This window comes from Mirounga leonina, unplaced genomic scaffold, assembly GCF_011800145.1.
Source record: "Mirounga leonina isolate KUSES-001 unplaced genomic scaffold, KU_Mleo_1.0 Mir_165, whole genome shotgun sequence".
NCBI classification, from domain to species: domain Eukaryota; kingdom Metazoa; phylum Chordata; class Mammalia; order Carnivora; family Phocidae; genus Mirounga; species Mirounga leonina.
In genome coordinates, this window is record NW_023270415.1 from 33,884,520 (window position 1) to 33,903,247 (window position 18,728).

At 38.9% G+C, this 18,728-nt stretch overlaps 1 protein-coding gene across 1 annotated transcript in view; it reads left to right on the top strand.

The window, feature by feature from the left end:
* Positions 1 to 18,728, top strand: part of CA13 (carbonic anhydrase 13) — a 35,406-nt gene that overhangs the window by 7,702 nt on the left and 8,976 nt on the right. Inside the window, exons 3-6 of the mRNA XM_035011462.1 lie at positions 4,981 to 5,099; positions 12,994 to 13,089; positions 14,601 to 14,663; positions 15,425 to 15,580. Coding sequence (XP_034867353.1) covers positions 4,981 to 5,099; positions 12,994 to 13,089; positions 14,601 to 14,663; positions 15,425 to 15,580 — 434 coding nt within the window. The remainder of the gene's footprint in view (positions 1 to 4,980; positions 5,100 to 12,993; positions 13,090 to 14,600; positions 14,664 to 15,424; positions 15,581 to 18,728) is intronic.

The following is an 18,728-nucleotide window of genomic DNA, read 5'->3' on the forward strand; positions in this document are numbered from 1 at the left end:
AATAAAATTGATACATTAGTCTACATAGGTGAAATCCCAATAAAATTACAAACCACCAGAAATCAATTAATATTTACCATTTGACACCTAAGTATTAGTGGATTATTCATTGTTTGAATGTTTAATTTTTAAAGGCTGTTGTCCTAATTTTTATATTTTAATAAATGAGGGTTCCTGGCATAGAGTAAGTGCTTAATAAATATTAATAACTAATAATAATAAAGCATAATACATAACAGGCCTGTATCCTTACCATATATGAGGTATGTTGTGCTGAAATTTTTTAAAGATGTCAAAAGGAAGCTGGTTTCTCGTTAAGAAAGGCCTCCTCGGAACACCAGTGACTTGATGGTTTCAGTGCTTATTCTTTAATTTTCATCTCTAGAAATGATTAATTTCTCAGTTACAATCTAGTTATCAAGTTCTAGTTATGTGGTTCTAGGTAACTACCTGAAATCACCAAATTCACAAGATCTGAAGTTATACATTAGAAAAGAAAAAAAAAACAAAACAGAAAAAGATATGGGGGAAGGATACCTTAGTTGTGTGATCCCTCCCAGAAGCCAAGATCTGCAGGAAACTGAATTGGTGATCTGTGACATGTAGATATTACAAAGCTTTAGTGTAATGATGTTTCCCTCACTAGACTGTAAGTTCCTTGAGGATAGGGATGATCTTACTCAGCATCCCATACTTAGTATTGAACACAGTTGCAGGCCCATAGTAAGCTCTTCAGAATTGTTGAATGAATGAGCAATGGGAGAGTAACATGGTGTGCATATGCTCAGGACAAAAGAAGCCAGACTTAATGAAGACTTTCCTGGCTCCATAAAGGATTCAGGCCCCAGTGACCAGAAACATCGATGGCCTTGGTCTCTCTCTCATAGTATAATCCTGGCAGATTTGTGCTGTTTGGTTCCTCTTTTCCTAGATTCCAAGCAGAATACAGATGTGCTATTCACTTAGCTTTACTTCACAGAAATGTTTACCACACAGTGATTAGGCTATGACTTTTGTTAGATTCACAGTCATAAGAACATGTTCTGTAGCGATTCCTAGGTCACTTACTCAGTAGCCACCTTATAAACCAAAGTTTATGGAGAAGTGCTTCTATAGATGAGGTCTTTTTCCTATTTTATGTTCGTGGTATTTATCGATGCAGACACTGTCCTAGGCACTAGAGATACAAGAGAACAAGACAGATTCTGCCTCAAAAGAGTTTGTGTGCTGGTGGGATAGACAGTAAATACATGCAAAGATAAGTGTGTTAATTTTTAGATTTTTTTTTTCTGATTTTGTTGCAACCCTGCTTATCATTTAAGGCCACTGACGACGGTGTAGTTTCAGAAAATGAGTTGGATTAGCAAATTTCTAACAATCTAGAAACATTTCTAGTTTCACAACATTGTTGGTCTTTGTAGCGTATAACAAATGACAAGTACCCTTTTACTAAGATATTAAAGATTTTCCAGGGGGTGCCTGGGTGGCTCAGTTGGTTAAGCGACTGCCTTCGGCTCAGGTCATGATCCTGGGGTCCCGGGATCGAGTCCCGCATCGGGCTCCCTGCTCGGCGGGGAGTCTGCTTCTCCCTCTGACCCTCCTCCCTCTCGTGCTCTCTGTCTCTCATTCTCTCTCTCGCAAATAAATGGATAAAACCTTTAAAAAAAATTTCCCAAACTTTTATGGCATTTAACTCTGGTTTATTAATCTCTGTAGACCTCTTATATGAGTGTTTTATTTGGAAAAGATTTTAGAAAAATTCTGAATGAAAGGATAAGTGGACTATGCTTGTATACCAGCTGTGATTTTGGAGAAATGATTATTCGTTTTCAGATATAAGATGGAGACAATAATATTTATTTACTCATCTAGGTTGCAGAGGAAGATGAATGATTTGACACATGAAAACACTAAGTCATTCTCCTTAAAAATAACTTTTGTCACCATTATTCATTTTATGTTATAGTTTCATTATTTTATTATAGACTATCTCAAAGTCAATGATAAATTAACCGTAATATTGGGCGCCTGGGTAGCTCAGTCGGTTAAGCGACTGCCTTCGGCTCAGGTCATGATCCCAGGGTCCTGGGATCGAGTCCCACATCGGGCTCCCTGCTCTGCGGGGAGCCTGCTTCTCCCTCTCCCACTCCCCCTGCTTGTGTTCCCTCTCTCGCTGTGTCTCTCTGTCAAATAAATAATAAAAATAAAATATTTAAAAAAAAAATTAACCGTACTATTTTGACTCACTTTTCCCCACCTTGCGTTTCTTCAGAAGAGCTCTGCTCCAAGAGAATGTTTTCTTCACAAGTAGACATTTGCTGATCATGGTCCCAGTTTGGGTATTTTAGTGGAAACACTCAGATGTGGAGTCCAAATATGTAGAGTGTAAGGCAGTCTTTGTTGCTTAACTAGCAGAGCTATGCTAATCTGGCTTTAAACCCTGGATTCTGAGTAGGCTTTCCAGAGATCAACCATTATTCTTGGATGTTTCCCTAACCATGTGTGTTTTTGGTATCACTTTCTTTCTCTTGAGTCAGCTTGTTTGCATCTTCTCCCAAAGTTAATTCCACATTGATTACTCAAGCTCTCTAATCTGCTTTTTATGTTTATATAAGGAATGACTTTATGTTTCAGCTCAGGTCTTATTATGCTACAGTAAGAAAAAAAAAGGACAATAGAATTGTTGGTTTCTTTGGCAATTATCATATGATGTTATTCATAGTGGAATTTAAGAAACAAAACGATGAACATAGGGGAAGGGAAAGAAAAATAAGATGAAAACAGAGAAGGGGCAAACCATAAAAGACTCTTAACTACAGAGAACAAACTGAGGGTTGCTGGAGGGAAGGAGAGGGGGGAATGTGCTAAATGGATGATGGGCATTAAGGAGGGCACTTGCCGTAATGAGCACTGGGTGTTATATGTAACTTATATGTAAGTGGTGAATCACTAAATTCCACTCCTGAAACCAATACTGATTTATTTTTATTTGGAATGCCATTGCATCCATGCTGTATGGAGTCACTTAGGGAAATGTGCCTTTTAAATTAATTTATCTGTGAATCATCTTTGAAACTGCTCGTTTAAAGACAGATCAAATGTTTTATTCATTCATTCATCAAATATTTATCATGTATCTGCTCTGTGATAGTTACTGTGCTTAGGTGATGCGTCCAGGAGGGACTGAATCAGAGTCTGCTCTCGAGAACACTGTTCAGTGGGAGACTCAAAACCCTAAAACTACTCTGTTTAAAACAGTGTAACTAACAGAAGAGCAAGCCCTAGAATCTGATGTAAATGCTTCTTCTCTTTTATTTTTCAGAGGGCTTTGGAAATAGCTATCTTTATTTATTGTAAAGAAATCTGGATCCAAATGAATCTAAAGAAACCTCCAACCATTCGACCTCCCAAAAAATTTTTATTGCAAATGCTCAGTTTTTTTCCTTGGTAGTTTTGATAACTGTAGAAGTTAAAGAGCATCCAGTCTAATCTCCTAATTAAAAATAGACAGACAAACGAACACAAATATAGACAAGAAAGCTGATGCCCACAGAGGCTTAAGTGAGTTTTGGAAGATTACATAATTCAGTAGCTGAGCTGGGACTATCCCCAGTTTTGTTGATTCCAACCACACTAACTCTTAATCATTGATGTTCAACTTTAGCTGAGTCCACCTGAGTAAGGAAGGAATGAATTCAGTTGTACTGGTTAATACAACCAGACCATTTCTCTCCCTCAGTATAGCTCAACGAGGGGTGTGCTTTAGGCAAATGTATTTTCCATTTTTTCCCTTGCTGTGTCTAGAAGACTGCATGGGATATGCCTTAACATCTTTTGCTTCTGTAGGCTCCCTGTGGAACATGGGACTTGAACTCATGACCCTGAGATCAAGAGTCACATACTCTACTGACTGAGCCAGCCAGGCACCCCATAACATCTTTTGCTTCTTATATAAGACAGATCATTCCTGACAAATTTTGAGATATCTCTATCTCTGCATCTCTACCTATCTGAAATCTCTGAAGAGTAGGGTCATTTAAATCAAACTATTATTAAGGCTGCATCTCACAATCTAACACTTCCATTGGATGTTGATGGGAGATTAGTAATGCATAAGGTGTATTGAACATTCAGTGCTTTCTTATCCCCCCCACCATATCCTTTAAACATGCCCAGTAAAAATTAATTAGGAGGAGATAGTTTAGAGCTATGTTTTCTCTTAAGAAGCTCTTCCATATACTTAAGATATGATTCTGTTGCCAAAAAAGAGTTAATTTTGTCCTGTATTCCAGGTTTCCCTGGAAAGATAGAATTCAAGTACAAAAGATGTGCTTACTTGGCCAATTTTTGTAGTAATCCTAACAATAAAATAGTAATAAAAGCTAACATGTCCAGCATGCTGATTGAGTGCCAGGCAGTGATAAGTTCTTGGTATTCAACTTTTCTTCTATTTTCAAAACAGTATTAGGAGGAGGGAGTATTACTGTCTTGAGGTGACAGACATAAAAGCTAAAGATTTGAAGTTAGAGTTGACGCAAGATCACACAGTAAGAGCATGAGCCTACGTCTTCTCAATGCTGGAGGCTGTTTTCTAAGCATAGTGCTGGGCTGCTCCACCAAGTTCAAAGTGGCCCTCTTTACATACCACATTCAGAGAGGCTGACATCCTCCAATAAACAGACCAATTCTTTGCTTTTAGGAACTCCTAATTTCTTCTACTTTCTAACCCCTGTGTCTGTTGTGATTTCCCAGATGTCCCATAAAAATCTGTATTGTGGACTCTCCAACCTTTTAAAATGTTTGTTTTCATTCCTCATATACCTAAAAATTGTATGCCTTTTTGCAAACTAAATGACACATTTGTAAAAAATTCCTCAGAGGACATGGGCATGTTGAATAATTCGGGGAGATGATATGAATCGTAGCAGCATGTGTAAATATTTTTTTCTTGCTAACAATTTAAAATATGTTGGTGTTTAGTTCTGCTTGGGGGTCCTCTCTTTGGAAGCTACCGCTTGCGACAGTTTCACCTTCATTGGGGGTCTTCTGATGATCATGGCTCTGAGCACGTGGTGGATGGAGTGAGATATGCTGCAGAGGTAAGCCATCGGACATATATTCGTGATTCAGTGGTTTCCTAAGTGGTGGGATTTGACTCTTGACTCCAAATTAATCCTGAGCAAATTAGGAATCAGTGTCTAAGATTGCTTTATTTCATCAATAGGAGAGTTTATCAGTATGAGAGCTATAAATGTGGTCCTTCTGAGCCTTACACCAGCTCTGAGAGCTTAGGGTTATCGTGCTCCTTCTAGAAATGAGTAAACTGAAGGTTTGGAGAGAGTAAGTAACTTATCCAATTAGGAAGCAGTTGAGATGGATTTAAACTCAGATCTGTCTGATACCAAATTACAAACTCTTTCTAGAATATCTGTTGTGTTTCCTGAAAGTCCAGGAAGAAGGCAGAGAAAGAGACATTTGATTTGGGCCCAACTATGGTCCAGACACAGGTGAATACTAATATCATATTTTGTAGAAGTGATAGTAAATGGTAAAGTTCCTTATAGGGAAAAGAAACGAAGACAAACTCTCCTAAACTCTACATTACCTCTATATTTACAGGTCTAAAAGGGAATCTCTGTTAATTATTGAAGTCATAACACAATAAAGCATTCATTGACATTTTTTTAATTGGGAAGTTACTCCTTTATAACTATATTCATTAATAAAACCCTACTTTTTCTAATCCTCTGTTAAATGACAAAGCATAATATACTTCAAATTTTAATACTGTTAAATATTGCTAACACCCAACTTTTCCATGAGATGAAAGTGAATTATTGTATGACGCAACCAAAGCTTTTTAAGTGACAGTAATTTGGCTTGTGAGTTTTCTAGGTGAAACAGAGCATTACCAGGCAAGTAAAGTTCTTTTTCATTTTCTCATGGTTACTAAGCTATGGAATTTAGACACTCCTTTATAGTTCTGCTGTTCAGAGAAATCCAACCAAGAGAATTTTCCAGTTTTGCTCTTCCATTAACATGTACATCTATTGTTTGAGCCTATCAACCAAATCATCTATTTGTCTACTTAAAACACTTTTGTTTGAAGCCAAGTGCTTAGGGTATGGGACCTGCTTTGTTTTCAGGATGGGGGAATAAAATGTATATCCAAAGTGTTCCATGGCACAGGATAAACGATGCCAAGAATTAGAAAGTGGGACTCCTGAATCTGTACGGTGCCTCAGTTTATATCATCTGCTGAATAGTTTTCATGTTGCTTTCTAAAGTTTTGTGTTCTGAATTGAACACATTGTTGTAAATCTGGAAGGTTTTATGGGGATTGAGCTGGTTTTGGATTATGGCTTTGTAATTTTCCTAAGCAACTAAGAAAAATTAGTTACAATGCTTTATGGTGATACTTTCTAGTGTCATAAACTTGAAAGTATACTTTCAGAGAAGTTTTATCTGAGCTGGCAAGTTGTTTCTTGAAAAGGGCACTCCTATCCTGAAATTTTCCGGAGGCTCAGAGTTCTGACCTGCAGAGCAAGAGACATCTTTATAGACTTTCCTTTTTGAAGTAGATTAAGCTTTGACTGAAGTTTCATACTTCAGTCAACTTATGAAACACATATTCTTTAATATGTGTTTAAGGCTTTTTCTTATTTTATTTCTTTATTTGTTCATGACTTCATTCACTCTTTAAGAATTCACTGTGACCCCACTATGTTGCCCATCTTTGTCCAGCTTACTTTTGCTCATCCTGAAGGGAGTGCTGGAAGGAAGTAAGGATGGGCCAGGGAATGTTTCCCTGTGAAGGGTCCCTCAACCCTAAACCTGAAGGATGAGCAGGAGTGAGCCAGGCAAAGGATATAGCAGGGGCCCTGCATAGACTCATGTGTGAGGACTTGGGGTGGAAAAGCACATCACATACTTGAAGAACAGAGTGGCCAGTGGGATTAGTGCATGAAGAACAAAGAGGAGAGATGCCAGAGGTAAAGTTGGAAAGGCTGGAGGGCCTGATTTTATGAAGATCAATCATGGTAAGGCTTGTGAACTTAATTCTGAGTGTGGTGGGAAGCCATTAAGTGGCTTTGAATCGTGAAGTGATCATATTTGCATTTTAAAAATATTCATGCTACAGTTTGAGAATAAATTGGGTTGAAGCAGGAGTGGATAAGTGAGTCAGTGAGGAGGAGGGAAGTTCCAGGTAATAGATGATAGTGCAGTTAATTGGAGTGCTGGTGGCCATTACATCTTCGGTGGGATTTGTTGATTGATTTGGTTTGGGGGGGGCGTCATTGTGCTGATGGAGAATGAGGAAGTCTGGGTCAGACCTCAGGGTTTGGTGGGATGTTAGAGGTAGACAATAAACACATAAATAAATGGTATATGGTAAGTTCCTTGATAGGAACAATACCATGGGATCTGGTAGTATGATTGAATAGTTAGGAAAACTCACCATGAGAAAATCTAGATAGCTTCTCAGCGAGTGGGCATAACAAATACAGATAACCTCGGGCAGAAATGACATTGGCATGTTTAAAAACCCTAAGACGTTGCTTCTGGGATTGGAATTAATGAGGGAGAGGTTATAGGCTGTGTCCTAGGAAGGCAGGCAAGGACCATGCCTTGTCGGGCTTTGTAGGGCAAGGTGAGAAGTTTGGAATTTATCCTTAATGTATTGAGACAAAGACAACGGAAGATTTTGAGCAGGGGAATATCATGTTCTACTTTATATTTTATAAAATATAACTAGCTGCTGTGTGGAAAAGAGGTTGGGCAAATGTGGAAACAGGGAGACAAATTAGAAGGTTATGGAAGTATTTCAAATGAGCAAGGATGGTGGTTTGGGCTATGGGGGTGGTGGAGATGAAGAGAGTAGATGAGTCCAGGATATGTTTGGGAAAGAAAGTCAGTGGGACTTGCCAGTGAAACAGGTGTCACGAGTGAAAGAAGAAAGAGGGAGTCTAAAAACACTCCTAAGACTTTGGCTTGTGCAAACATGAGGCTCGTTCTGCCATTTACTCAGATGGGCAATTCCAGGGAGGAGCAGGTTGCCGAAAGAAGTTGACTTTCTGTTGTGCACACATTAAGTTTGAGGTGCCTATTAGATAGTCTAGCTCACGCTCAAGAAGGCTGTTAGGTATACAGACCTGGAGTTTAAGGAAGACGTCCAGGATGGAGCTGGAGGTATTTGGGAATCACTGACATTTGGTTTCAGGTTCAAAAAAATCCCTTTGTGCTCAGCTGTAGAAATGATTCTTAGATTCGTTTTTCCAGCCTCTTTTGTACCTAACTTCATGACTATCATCGAGTTGTACCCTCTTAGAAAATAAGAAGAAGAAAAGAAATGAAAGGAAAAAACCATTTAAAGTGTACCATGTAAAAACTTAACTTTGGGTCTAATCTGATGATTTGTAACATTATATAGAGAGATTAAACTGATCTAAATAATGGAAAACCTTATCCTAAGAGGTATGCATCTATAAAAAGTAGCTAATAATCCACTCCATATTTAAAATTCATCTGATTACAGTTTGTACAGATTATATAATAAGCATATTAAATATGTAGTTGATAGTAAAACTATAATTTTAACATTAATGGTGATTTTTGGCATGCTAAACATAATTTACATATCAATAGTATGCAGTTAAAAATGCTGGAGTTGAATAATACTATTATTTAGAAATTATTGGGGTACCTGGGTGGCTCAGTGATTGAGGGTCAGTCAGACTCTTGATTTTGGCTCAGGGCATGATCTCAGGGTCCTGGGATCGAGGCCTCCATTGGGCTCTGCCCTCAGCACCAAGTCTCCTTGAGATTCTCTCTCCCTCTCCCTATGCTCCTCCCTGTGCGCATGCTCTCTCTCTCAAATAAATAAATAAATAAATAAAATCTTAAAAAAAAAAAAGAAATTATTTTCCAACAGGGAAGAAACTTCTCATTTCCATTTTTGTTGTGGCTACGACTTCTTGTCATTTACTTAAATCAATGAGGCTGTCATTGTTAGTCAGGAAATGTGAGTTTGTTATTTGTTTGAGTTTTATTTTTTTTATTTTTATTTTTTTTAAGATTTTATTTATTTATTCATGAGAGACAGAGAGAGAGAGAGAAGCAGGCTCCCAAGGAGCAGGGAGCTCAATGCGGGACTCGATCCCAGGACCCTGGGATCATGACCTGAGCCGAAGGCAGACGCTTAACCATCTGAGCCACCCAGGCGCCCTTTGTTTGAGTTTTAATTCAAATACAAATGCTGGGGCACCTGGGTAGCTCAGTTGGTTAAGCGGCTGCCTTCAGCTCAGGTCATGATCCCTTGGTCCTAGGATCGAGTCCCACAGTGGGCTCTCTGCTCAGTGGGGAGCCCGCTTCTCCCTCTCTCTCTGCCTGCCACTCCCCCTCCTTGTGCTCTCTCTCTGTGTCAAATAAATAAATAAAATCTTTAAAAAAAACCCCAACTGTGATCACTAAGACAGCATGGTACTGGCACAAAAACAGACATATAGACCAATGGAACAGAATAGAGAACCCAGATATGGACCCTCAACTCTATGGTCAAATAATCTTTGACAAAGCAGGAAAAAACATGCAATGGAAAAAAGACAGGCTCTTCAATAAATGGTGCTGGGAAAATTGGACAGCCACATGCAGAAGAATGAAACTCGACCATTCTCTAACACCATTCACAAAGATAAACTCAAAGTGGATGAAAGACCTCAACGTGAGACAGGAATCCATCCAAATCCTAGAGGAGAACATGGGCAGTAACCTCTTTGACATCGGCCACAGCAACTTCTTTCAAGATACATCTCCAAAAGCTAGTGAAACAAAAGCAAAAATGAACTTTTGGGACTTCATCAAGATAAAAAGCTTCTGCACAGCAAAGGAAACAGTCAACAAAACAAAGAGGCAACCCACAGAATGGGAGAAGATATTTGCAAATGACACTACAGATAAAGGGCTGGTACCCAAGATCTATAAAGAACTTCTCAAACTCAACACCCAAAAAACAAATAATCAAGTCAAAAAGTGGGCAGAAGAGATGAACAGACACTTCTCTGAAGAAGACATACAAATGGCTAACAGACACATGAAAAAATGTTCATCATCATTAGCCATCAGGGAAATCCAAATCAAAACCACACTGAGATACCACCTTACACCAGTTAGAATGGCAAAAATGGACAGGGAAAGAAGCAACAAATGTTGGAGAGGTTGTGGAGAAAGGGGAACCCTCTTACACTGTTGGTGGGAATGCAAGTTGGTACAGCCACTTTGGAAAACAGTGTGAAGGTTCCTCAAAAATTTAAAAATGGAGCTACCCTATGACCCAGCAATTGCACTCCTGGGTATTTACCCCAAAGACACAGATGTAGTGAAAAGAAGGGCCGTATGCACCCCAATGTTCATAGCAGCAATGTCCACAATAGCCAAACTGTGGAAAGAGCTGAGATGCCCTTCAACAGATGAATGGATAAAGAAGATGTGGTCCATATATACAATGGAATATTACTCAGCCATCAGAAAGGAAGAATACCCAACTTTTCCATCAACATGGATGGGACTGGAGGAGATTATGCTAAGTGAAATAAGTCAAGCAGAGAAAGTCAATTATCATATGGTTTCACTTATTTGTGGAACATAAAGAATAGCATGGAGGGCATTAGGAGAAGGAAGGGAAAAATGGGGGGGGGGGATTGGAGGGAGAGATGAGCCATGAGAGACTATGGACTTTGAGAAACAAACAGGCTTTTAGAGGGGAGTGGGGAGGGGGGATTGGTTAGCCCGGTGATGGGTATTAAGGAGGGCACATACTGCATGGAGCACTGAGTGTTATACGAAAACAATGGATTGTGGATCCCCACATCAAAAACCAATGATGTATTGTATGGTGATTAACATAATAAAATTAAAAAAAAACAAAAAAAACAAAAAACCCAAAACTCCAGAAAACCAAATACAAACACTAATACAAGTGATATCATTCCCTCTGAAGCTATTTGTGCCAGTTAGGCAAGGTGTGTGGGAGAGAGAAAGACTTGTTTGAAAAAAAAAAAAAACTTCTTGCTCTAGTTTCCCATAATATTCTAAATAGTTGCTGTTTTTTATTTATTTTTTTAACAATTTTATTTATTTGAGAGAGTGAGTAGGAGCACAAGTGTGGGGGAGGGGCAGAGGGAGAAGCACACTCTCTGCTGAGCAGGAAGCCCAACGCTGGGCTCGATCCCAGGACCCTGAGATCATGACCCAAGTTGAAGGCAGATGTTTAACCGACTGAGCCACCCAGGCGCCCCTAAATAGTTGCTGTTTTTTTAATCAGCAAAAGGATATATAGATTCATCTCTCTTTAGTTACATATTCATTTTCTAATCAGTTGTTGTTGTGAACCTAAAGACATCATTTCACATCTTTTTATATCTTTGGTGTCATCTCTTAATAAGTGAGCTGATGGATTGGCATAGAGCCATTGAAAACAACTTTAGTGTTCTTTTCAGCCCCTCCCTTAGAGTGGAATGTCTCTATCTCATGTAAGCCAAATGAATTTTGTTTCATCATCCAGTGTTTTGAAGGTTTCGTTCCTCCTCCAACTATCTCACACCAACTTAGAACATGGCACCACAGGGATCCACCTTTGTATTTTCAGTCTGCATATCCCACAACCTTCCTTGATTGTTTATAGATGGTGGACTATTTTATGGTTTTGTAGCTCATGTATTTATAGTTGTGATAATTCTTATTTATCCAGAAATTCCCCCATATTAGTTGCCTATAAGATATGAAGTTATATTTAAAGCATGGGATTAAAACCATGTCTTTGAACATACTCAATTCTCTCTTTTAAGGGACAGCTAGAAAGGTGATTTGTGCATGAAACCCTTCATATGTGTTTCCGCCCTGAGGTGCCAAAAGGATTCACTGAAAGGTGATTTAATCTGAAGTCAGTCCCTCATGCAGGGGTTCTTGGACAACATGGTGTCCTCACGATCTTGGCCAAATTGTTTGAGCATGGCATATTGCCCTTTGGCGTCTATCTTAGTGTGTTCTTCCCCTTAATCAGGAGTGAAGATCTCTCCAAGGTGGATTTCTGCCTTATTGTTATTCTATAGTCTTTCACAGTTGTTTGTGTGTTTGGGTTATTGTACTGTTTACAATGGCAGAACATATAGGACTCATTTGGTTTTTGCAGGAGGCCACTTGCAAGAGGGCAGTGTTGTGAAGTAGGAGTGTTTTCTATTTTCTAGAGTTCCAGGTCCTCCAACTCCTTCCCTCTCCCCTTCTTTCCTTTCCCTTAACTCGGCACCAGCTGCCTCTCATTTCCATCCTCAGACATGTCTGGTTCCTAGTTCCTGTTCCTAGACAAAGCCTCTTTGTCCCTATTAAAACTTGCTATCAGCAAAGGATCTAAACATAATTATAGCTGGCAATACATGTGTGAATACTGCCTAAAATAGTTTTCTTAAGGAGAATTTGAACTTTCAAGTCATAAAAAGCCTTCAAGTATAGTGGTGAACATCTGACTAGGCAGTTTCAGGAACAGTTGGTACTGTCCTTGGCAGCAGAATCGTCACTGCAAACCCTTGGTTGACTTCTCCCTCTTCCTGTGAGCCTAAGCTTGTTTCTTGGACTCTGCTACCAGCTGGGATCTGACCTGAGGCTGCTCTCTTGCAGTCCCACCCTTGGAAGGCTAGGAAGAAGCCTTAAGTCACTCAGGAGCAATGGTTGGAGATTGCTCGGGCCAGAGGGGCTTGGCAGGATGCTCCAGAACATTCTAACTAGTGCTGTAGACTTTCCCATAGTATACCATAGACTACAGTGGCCATGGTATATGTCTTTGGCTTTTGGACAACAGCAAATAGGTGGATTCTGTGAAGAATACATTATACACATGAGTGCACAGCCCAGGAACATCTATATAAATATTTTATTTTCATTTATGTTTTTAAGGACTTTTAAAAGATAACATTTGAATTATGTTGCATACCTCCCTTTCAGCTCCATGTTGTTCATTGGAATTCAGACAAATACCCCAGCTTTGTTGAGGCAGCTCATGAGCCAGATGGACTAGCTGTCTTGGGAGTATTTTTACAGGTGAGAATCCCCTGATTTCATTTTAAATAATTCATCAGCCATGTTGGATAAAGAGTTTCAGTTGTGGAAAGGATAGTCTACCATTTTTAATAGTAAACTCCTTCTAAGTGTTAATGTTTTCCTTTTGAAATTAATATTAAACATTTATGTATTAGTTGATGATTTACCTAATAGCCCAGAACTACCTTAGGAGTATCGTAGGAGAATCGTCTTACGTCTCCTCTTATTGTCCATTGATCATTTTTATGTGAATAGAAACGGCAGCGGGAGCCGCAACAATAGTTGGAGTAACAGTTGAGATTCTGAGAAGAAAATCTTTATTATAGGCTCTTCCTGATTAAACAGTATTTAGAGACACAGGACAGAGTGAAGTTCACGCCCCTGATCCTTGAAGCGCTAGTTTTACCACGGTGGTTTGTTGTCTCAAACACACTGACCAGTTTTTAAAAATTGTTGTCTTTTCCTTTGTCTCATAGTCACACGTAGTGAAGTAAGTATCCTTGTTAAAATCCCCGTGGGTGGGTTGGGCCGCTCAGCTCCCACTGTGACCGCATTCTTGTAGGGCGGGCGCTTTTGCTCTGCCACCAGACTCTGCGTGCGATGTTGGAACTCGGTGGGGCTGGGACTGGGGGAGTATAGGGCAGAATGGAGGGTGGGATGAATGGTTGCGGCTCCTTCCCTTTGGCTGCCAAGTCCGCTGGTGGCCGTGGAATGTGAGTGAGGCAAGAGATTATACTTGAATCCTGAAGGACTTAAAACCTTAGGTAGAGTCAGGACATCCCAGATAATGAAAAGAGGTACATATATTTTTCTGATGATGATTTCTAGTCATGATAATATGTCTTGGTGCAGGACCTCAAATCATTGTAGGCTGAAAGTGAGAGATCTTTTCTTTTCTTTTTCTTGTTTTAAGATTGTATTTATTTGAGAGAGAGAGTGAGTACAAGCAGGAGAAGGGGCAGAGGGAGAGGGAGAAGCAGGCTCCCCGCTGAGGAGGAAGCCCCATGTGGGACTCCATCCCAGGACCCTGGGATCATGACCTGAGCCGAAGGCAGACGCCTAAAGGCTGAGCCACCCAGGTGTCCCTGGAGATACTTTCTTTTAATGCTTTGACGTCACAAGTGCCAGTTTGGATCTAGGGTCTGAAGGTCACATCTGGTTGAATAGTGCAGGTATTATGTTAGAGTTTCCTAAGGGAGTTTTCTCTTAAGCTAACCTGTATCTTAAACATTCATAAAATGGAAAAACTATGTAGCTGTTACTACTAGTTTTGGAATCAAGCTTAAAATTCAGCCAAGCAGCCTGTAACATTACCTTGTTCTGATTCTTCTGGCATGATAAAGCCAGCAGGTAAAAGACAGCTTCATTATAAAACAATCTCTGTTTGTTCTGGGCTGGGCGTAGGTTTTTTTTAAAAAAAAAAACAACAGTTCAAAACCAGTGACTGAAATGGAGTGAACCAGACCTGTTCTGCTACAGTAACTATTTCTTTTGAAATTTCGTGCTTTCAGATTGGTGAACATAATTCTCAGCTGCAAAAGATTACTGACATTTTGGATTCTATTAAAGAAAAGGTAAAATGAAATATTATTTGCTAATGACTAATGTATTCCTTGTTCTCTCCTGAAGTTTCTTACCTTCTTTTAATAACTTCAGCTTTAGAGCATATGCTATCTGCTTTGAAGCAGGTTTGGAACATACTCGACCAATAGAGCAGAATCAACCTATTGTCATTTGTCTTTTGAAAATGATGAAGGGGCTTAAATTATCTAAAATCATTACTAATAAATCTATGCATGATTAGTTTCTGGTATTGGAGTGTTGCACAATCAGCGTTTAATTGCAACACATCTTAAACTTTTTTTTTTGTTAAGATTTTATTTATTTGAGAGAGAGAGAGAATGAGAGAGAGAGAGCATGAGGGGGGGAGGGTCAGAGGGAGAAGCAGGCTCCCTGCTGAGCCGGGAGCCCAATGCGGGACTCGATCCGAGGACTCGATCCGAGGACTCCAGGATCATGACCTGAGCCGAAGGCAGTCGCTTAACCAACTGAGCCATCCAGGCGCCCTAACTGCAACACATTTTAAACAAATCTTGTGCTTCTTAAATAAATAAATCTAATATGCTACCTCATCTAAAATTTTTAGATTAAGGTAGAAACTTTTTTTTTTTAAGATACAAAGGCAGATACTAAGTAATTCCATGAGTTGAAGAATTCCAGTAAGATAGTCTTTCATTGGATGCATGTGTTTTGTTTTTGTTTTTGTTTTTGTTTTTTTGAGGGCTCTGTAAAGCTCTTCCATTGTAATTTGTGGGAATTCTGTTTTCTCCACCAGGGTAAACAAACGCGATTCACAAATTTTGACCCATTATCTCTGCTTCCTCCATCCTGGGACTACTGGACATATCCTGGTTCCCTTACAGTCCCGCCTCTTCTTGAGAGTGTCACATGGATCGTTTTAAAACAACCTATAAATATCAGCTCTCAACAGGTATGTCACTTCTTCAAGGTTGATCCTGATTTACTAGAGGAAACTGGACCAAAACTTAAAAAAAAAAAAAAAAAAAAAGTCCTGCCCTTAATTTCTGGGGCATGATGAAGCCTGTGTTTTCCCTTCATTAATCAGATAGGTAGTTGGACCCAGTAAAACTTATGTCCCTTTCTTATTTGACCTTCTGTGATTAGATGATTTCTCTCCCCATTCTTTGAAACATAATGTGCATACAGACACTGAGGGAATTTAAAGGCTATAATTGTTTTCTTTTTTGGGCTGAGATATAAACAGGTTGGTATATAAACGGGAAAATCAGGAGAAGGGCTACTCTTAGAAGGGGACTTTCTTCTTTTTGACCTCAGTCCTTAGACCTGCTCCTCCTACAGATGATGTCGCAATCAGAAAGTGAGCAGTGACAACAGCAATGGGTCTCTTCTCTTTTGTCGACAAAACTTTTGTGGGGCTGCTTGAGGGGCTTTAAGCATTTACTGAGATGCTGTTGGGTACCTACCTGTGCTGTTTTAGTGAAGACATTTCCTCACTTGTTTTTCTGATTAACGTATTGAGTCTGCAAGCCGTCTGCAGGCTCAGGCTCTCTTTGATGCCCGGAAACTCGGCTTGGGTCTACGACCTGTGTGACTGACCCATCTGACAGGTGGATGCGATGTCTTCTGTGGGTGCTATACTGGGTGGGTTTTCTTTGCTTTTTGTTTTCCTTTTTGAATTACTTGCTGCACAATCTTAGCAAGAACATAGTCTAGTAGTTTTTGCAGCTAATCAAGCGCTTCTGTTCTGGGCTTGCCCACCTGCCTAGCTGTTTATTTTTTACTCCCAGTCAAGGACTAGAGCTGGTTCACCTTTACCAAGGTCATGTCAGGTAACATTTTCCCTTGGGGTGTTGAACACATCCAACTTCTGTTGGCCTTATCTTTAGGATTAAAGCCAAATAATAATCTGGGACATACTAATCAAAATATTTTGTAAAAGCCTGGATTGAAGTCCAGAGCTTGACTGACATGGAAATTCCTGTGACTTTTCCCATCATAAATAAGATGCATTGTGTCATGAGAAAAAGGACCTGTCACTGATTCAGTGACCTTACAAACGGAGTACATTTTTTCTTTCCTCCATGTGCTAAACTGTTCACTTTTATATTCCTTTGTTAAATTTGAACAAGATAAGAGTAAGAATTAATAAATTGTAACAAGGTAGTAAGTAATAATAGGAGATCATGTTTTCCCTCATATTTCAAGGATATTTTTAATCCCTTAAAGCCACTTGGAAAATAACTTTTTAAAATCCACCTGCCATTTGGAAGAGAATATATCAAAATATATAATTTAGTTCCTTAAAATACATAAAGCTCTTCATCAAAAATGACCTGCTGTAAGTTTAGGAATTATGCCTACCTAGCTGTGGTTTCACTACTGTATCTAATTTGAGGCTCAATTAATTAATATTAATTATTAATGTGGTTTTTATAAGGTAGAATATATAAAATAATAACTATATTTTAGAGCTTTAGTATGATTGATAATTCACTGTGATCTACTTAAATTCACTTACATCTACTCTAGCATGAATACTTTCAGACATTTTCATTTTTTAAAAATATTTTATTTATTTATTTGAGACAGAGAGAGAGAGCGAGAGAGCACAAGCAGGGGGGCGGGGCAGAGGGAGAAGGAGAAGCAGACTCTCCGCTGCGCAGGGAGCTGGACACGGCTGATCTCAGGACCCCAAAATCATGACCTGAGCCAGAGGCAGACGCTTAACTGACTGGGCACCCAGGCGCCCCAGACATTTTCATTTTTAACCAGATGGAAATGATTATCTGAATAATAATATTAATCCAAATTATTCTAATATGATATTATGGTGACTTTAAGAGTTAAAAAATGAAGCCAAAGGTATTTCAGAAGGCCAATCCCAGTCTAACCATGAGAAAAACATCAGACAAAGCCCAGCTGAGGGATATTCTACAAAATAGCTGATCAGTACTCCTCAAAACTGTCAAGGTTATCAAAAGCAAGGTAAATCTGAGAAATTGTCATCATCCAGAAATGCTCAAGGAGATATGACTACTAAGTTGTTTCCTGGTGGGATCCTGGAACAGAAAAAGACATTAGGTAAAAACAAAGGAAATCTGAATAAAGGATGGACTTAAGTTAATGATAACATATTAATACTGGTTCACCAATTGTGAAAAATGTACCATACTAATGTAAGATATTAATAATAGGGCACATTGAGTATGGGGCTTATGAGAACTATTTGTACTATCTTTGCAATAATTCTGTAAATCTAGAACTGTTCTAAAATAAAAAGGTTAAGAAAATCCAAAACATGAGAGGGTTGAGATGATTATTCAGTTGCTTACCTCTTTTCTATAAAGTGAAATGAACATGTCTTTTGTGTATACCACTTACTTAAGAGTTACTTTCCAAAAGATAATTTCTAATCTCAATTTTGGCAGCTCTTTATTTTTGAAGTCCCTCGGACACATTGTTTTATGGATTTTCCAATTCTACCATATAATGTCACTAGCTATGAAGATTAACTTCTTTTTTTAGTGCCATTTTTTTCCTAGGTTTTTCTACTGCTATTTCTTTCCCAGTCACTGTTTGACCAAAAGGGCAAACCAGATGGTTTTCATTTTCTTTTATTTGATTCAAGCCCATTTTTGTCCCCAGAGTCACTTATTGAAATGCTTAACTTAACTGCCAGACCAGTAAACAGATACGCTGTTTTCAGATAGTTTTGATAGCAGATCTGTCATTCTCTTTGGAAGGCTAACTGTTCTGCCAAGTTTCTTTGGGTTATCCTGAATTATCTAAATTGGCTTGCTCATCTGCTGAATTCAATGTGCAGGATATTTGCTTTTGATTCTACACTCTTTTTTAAAAAATTCTCTTTGTCATTTGTTATGAGATTTCCATACAATAAAATTCATGAGTTTTAGTGTGCAGTTGATGATTTTTGTTGTTGTATATTACCATGCAGCAACCACTAAATCAAGATATAAAATAGATCCCTCAGCCAAAAAATTTCCTTACGCTTCCTTGCACTCCATCTCCTTCCTCACCGATAGCCCTAGGCAGTCACTGAGATGTTGTCACTCGGATTCTGCCTTTTTTTTTTTTTT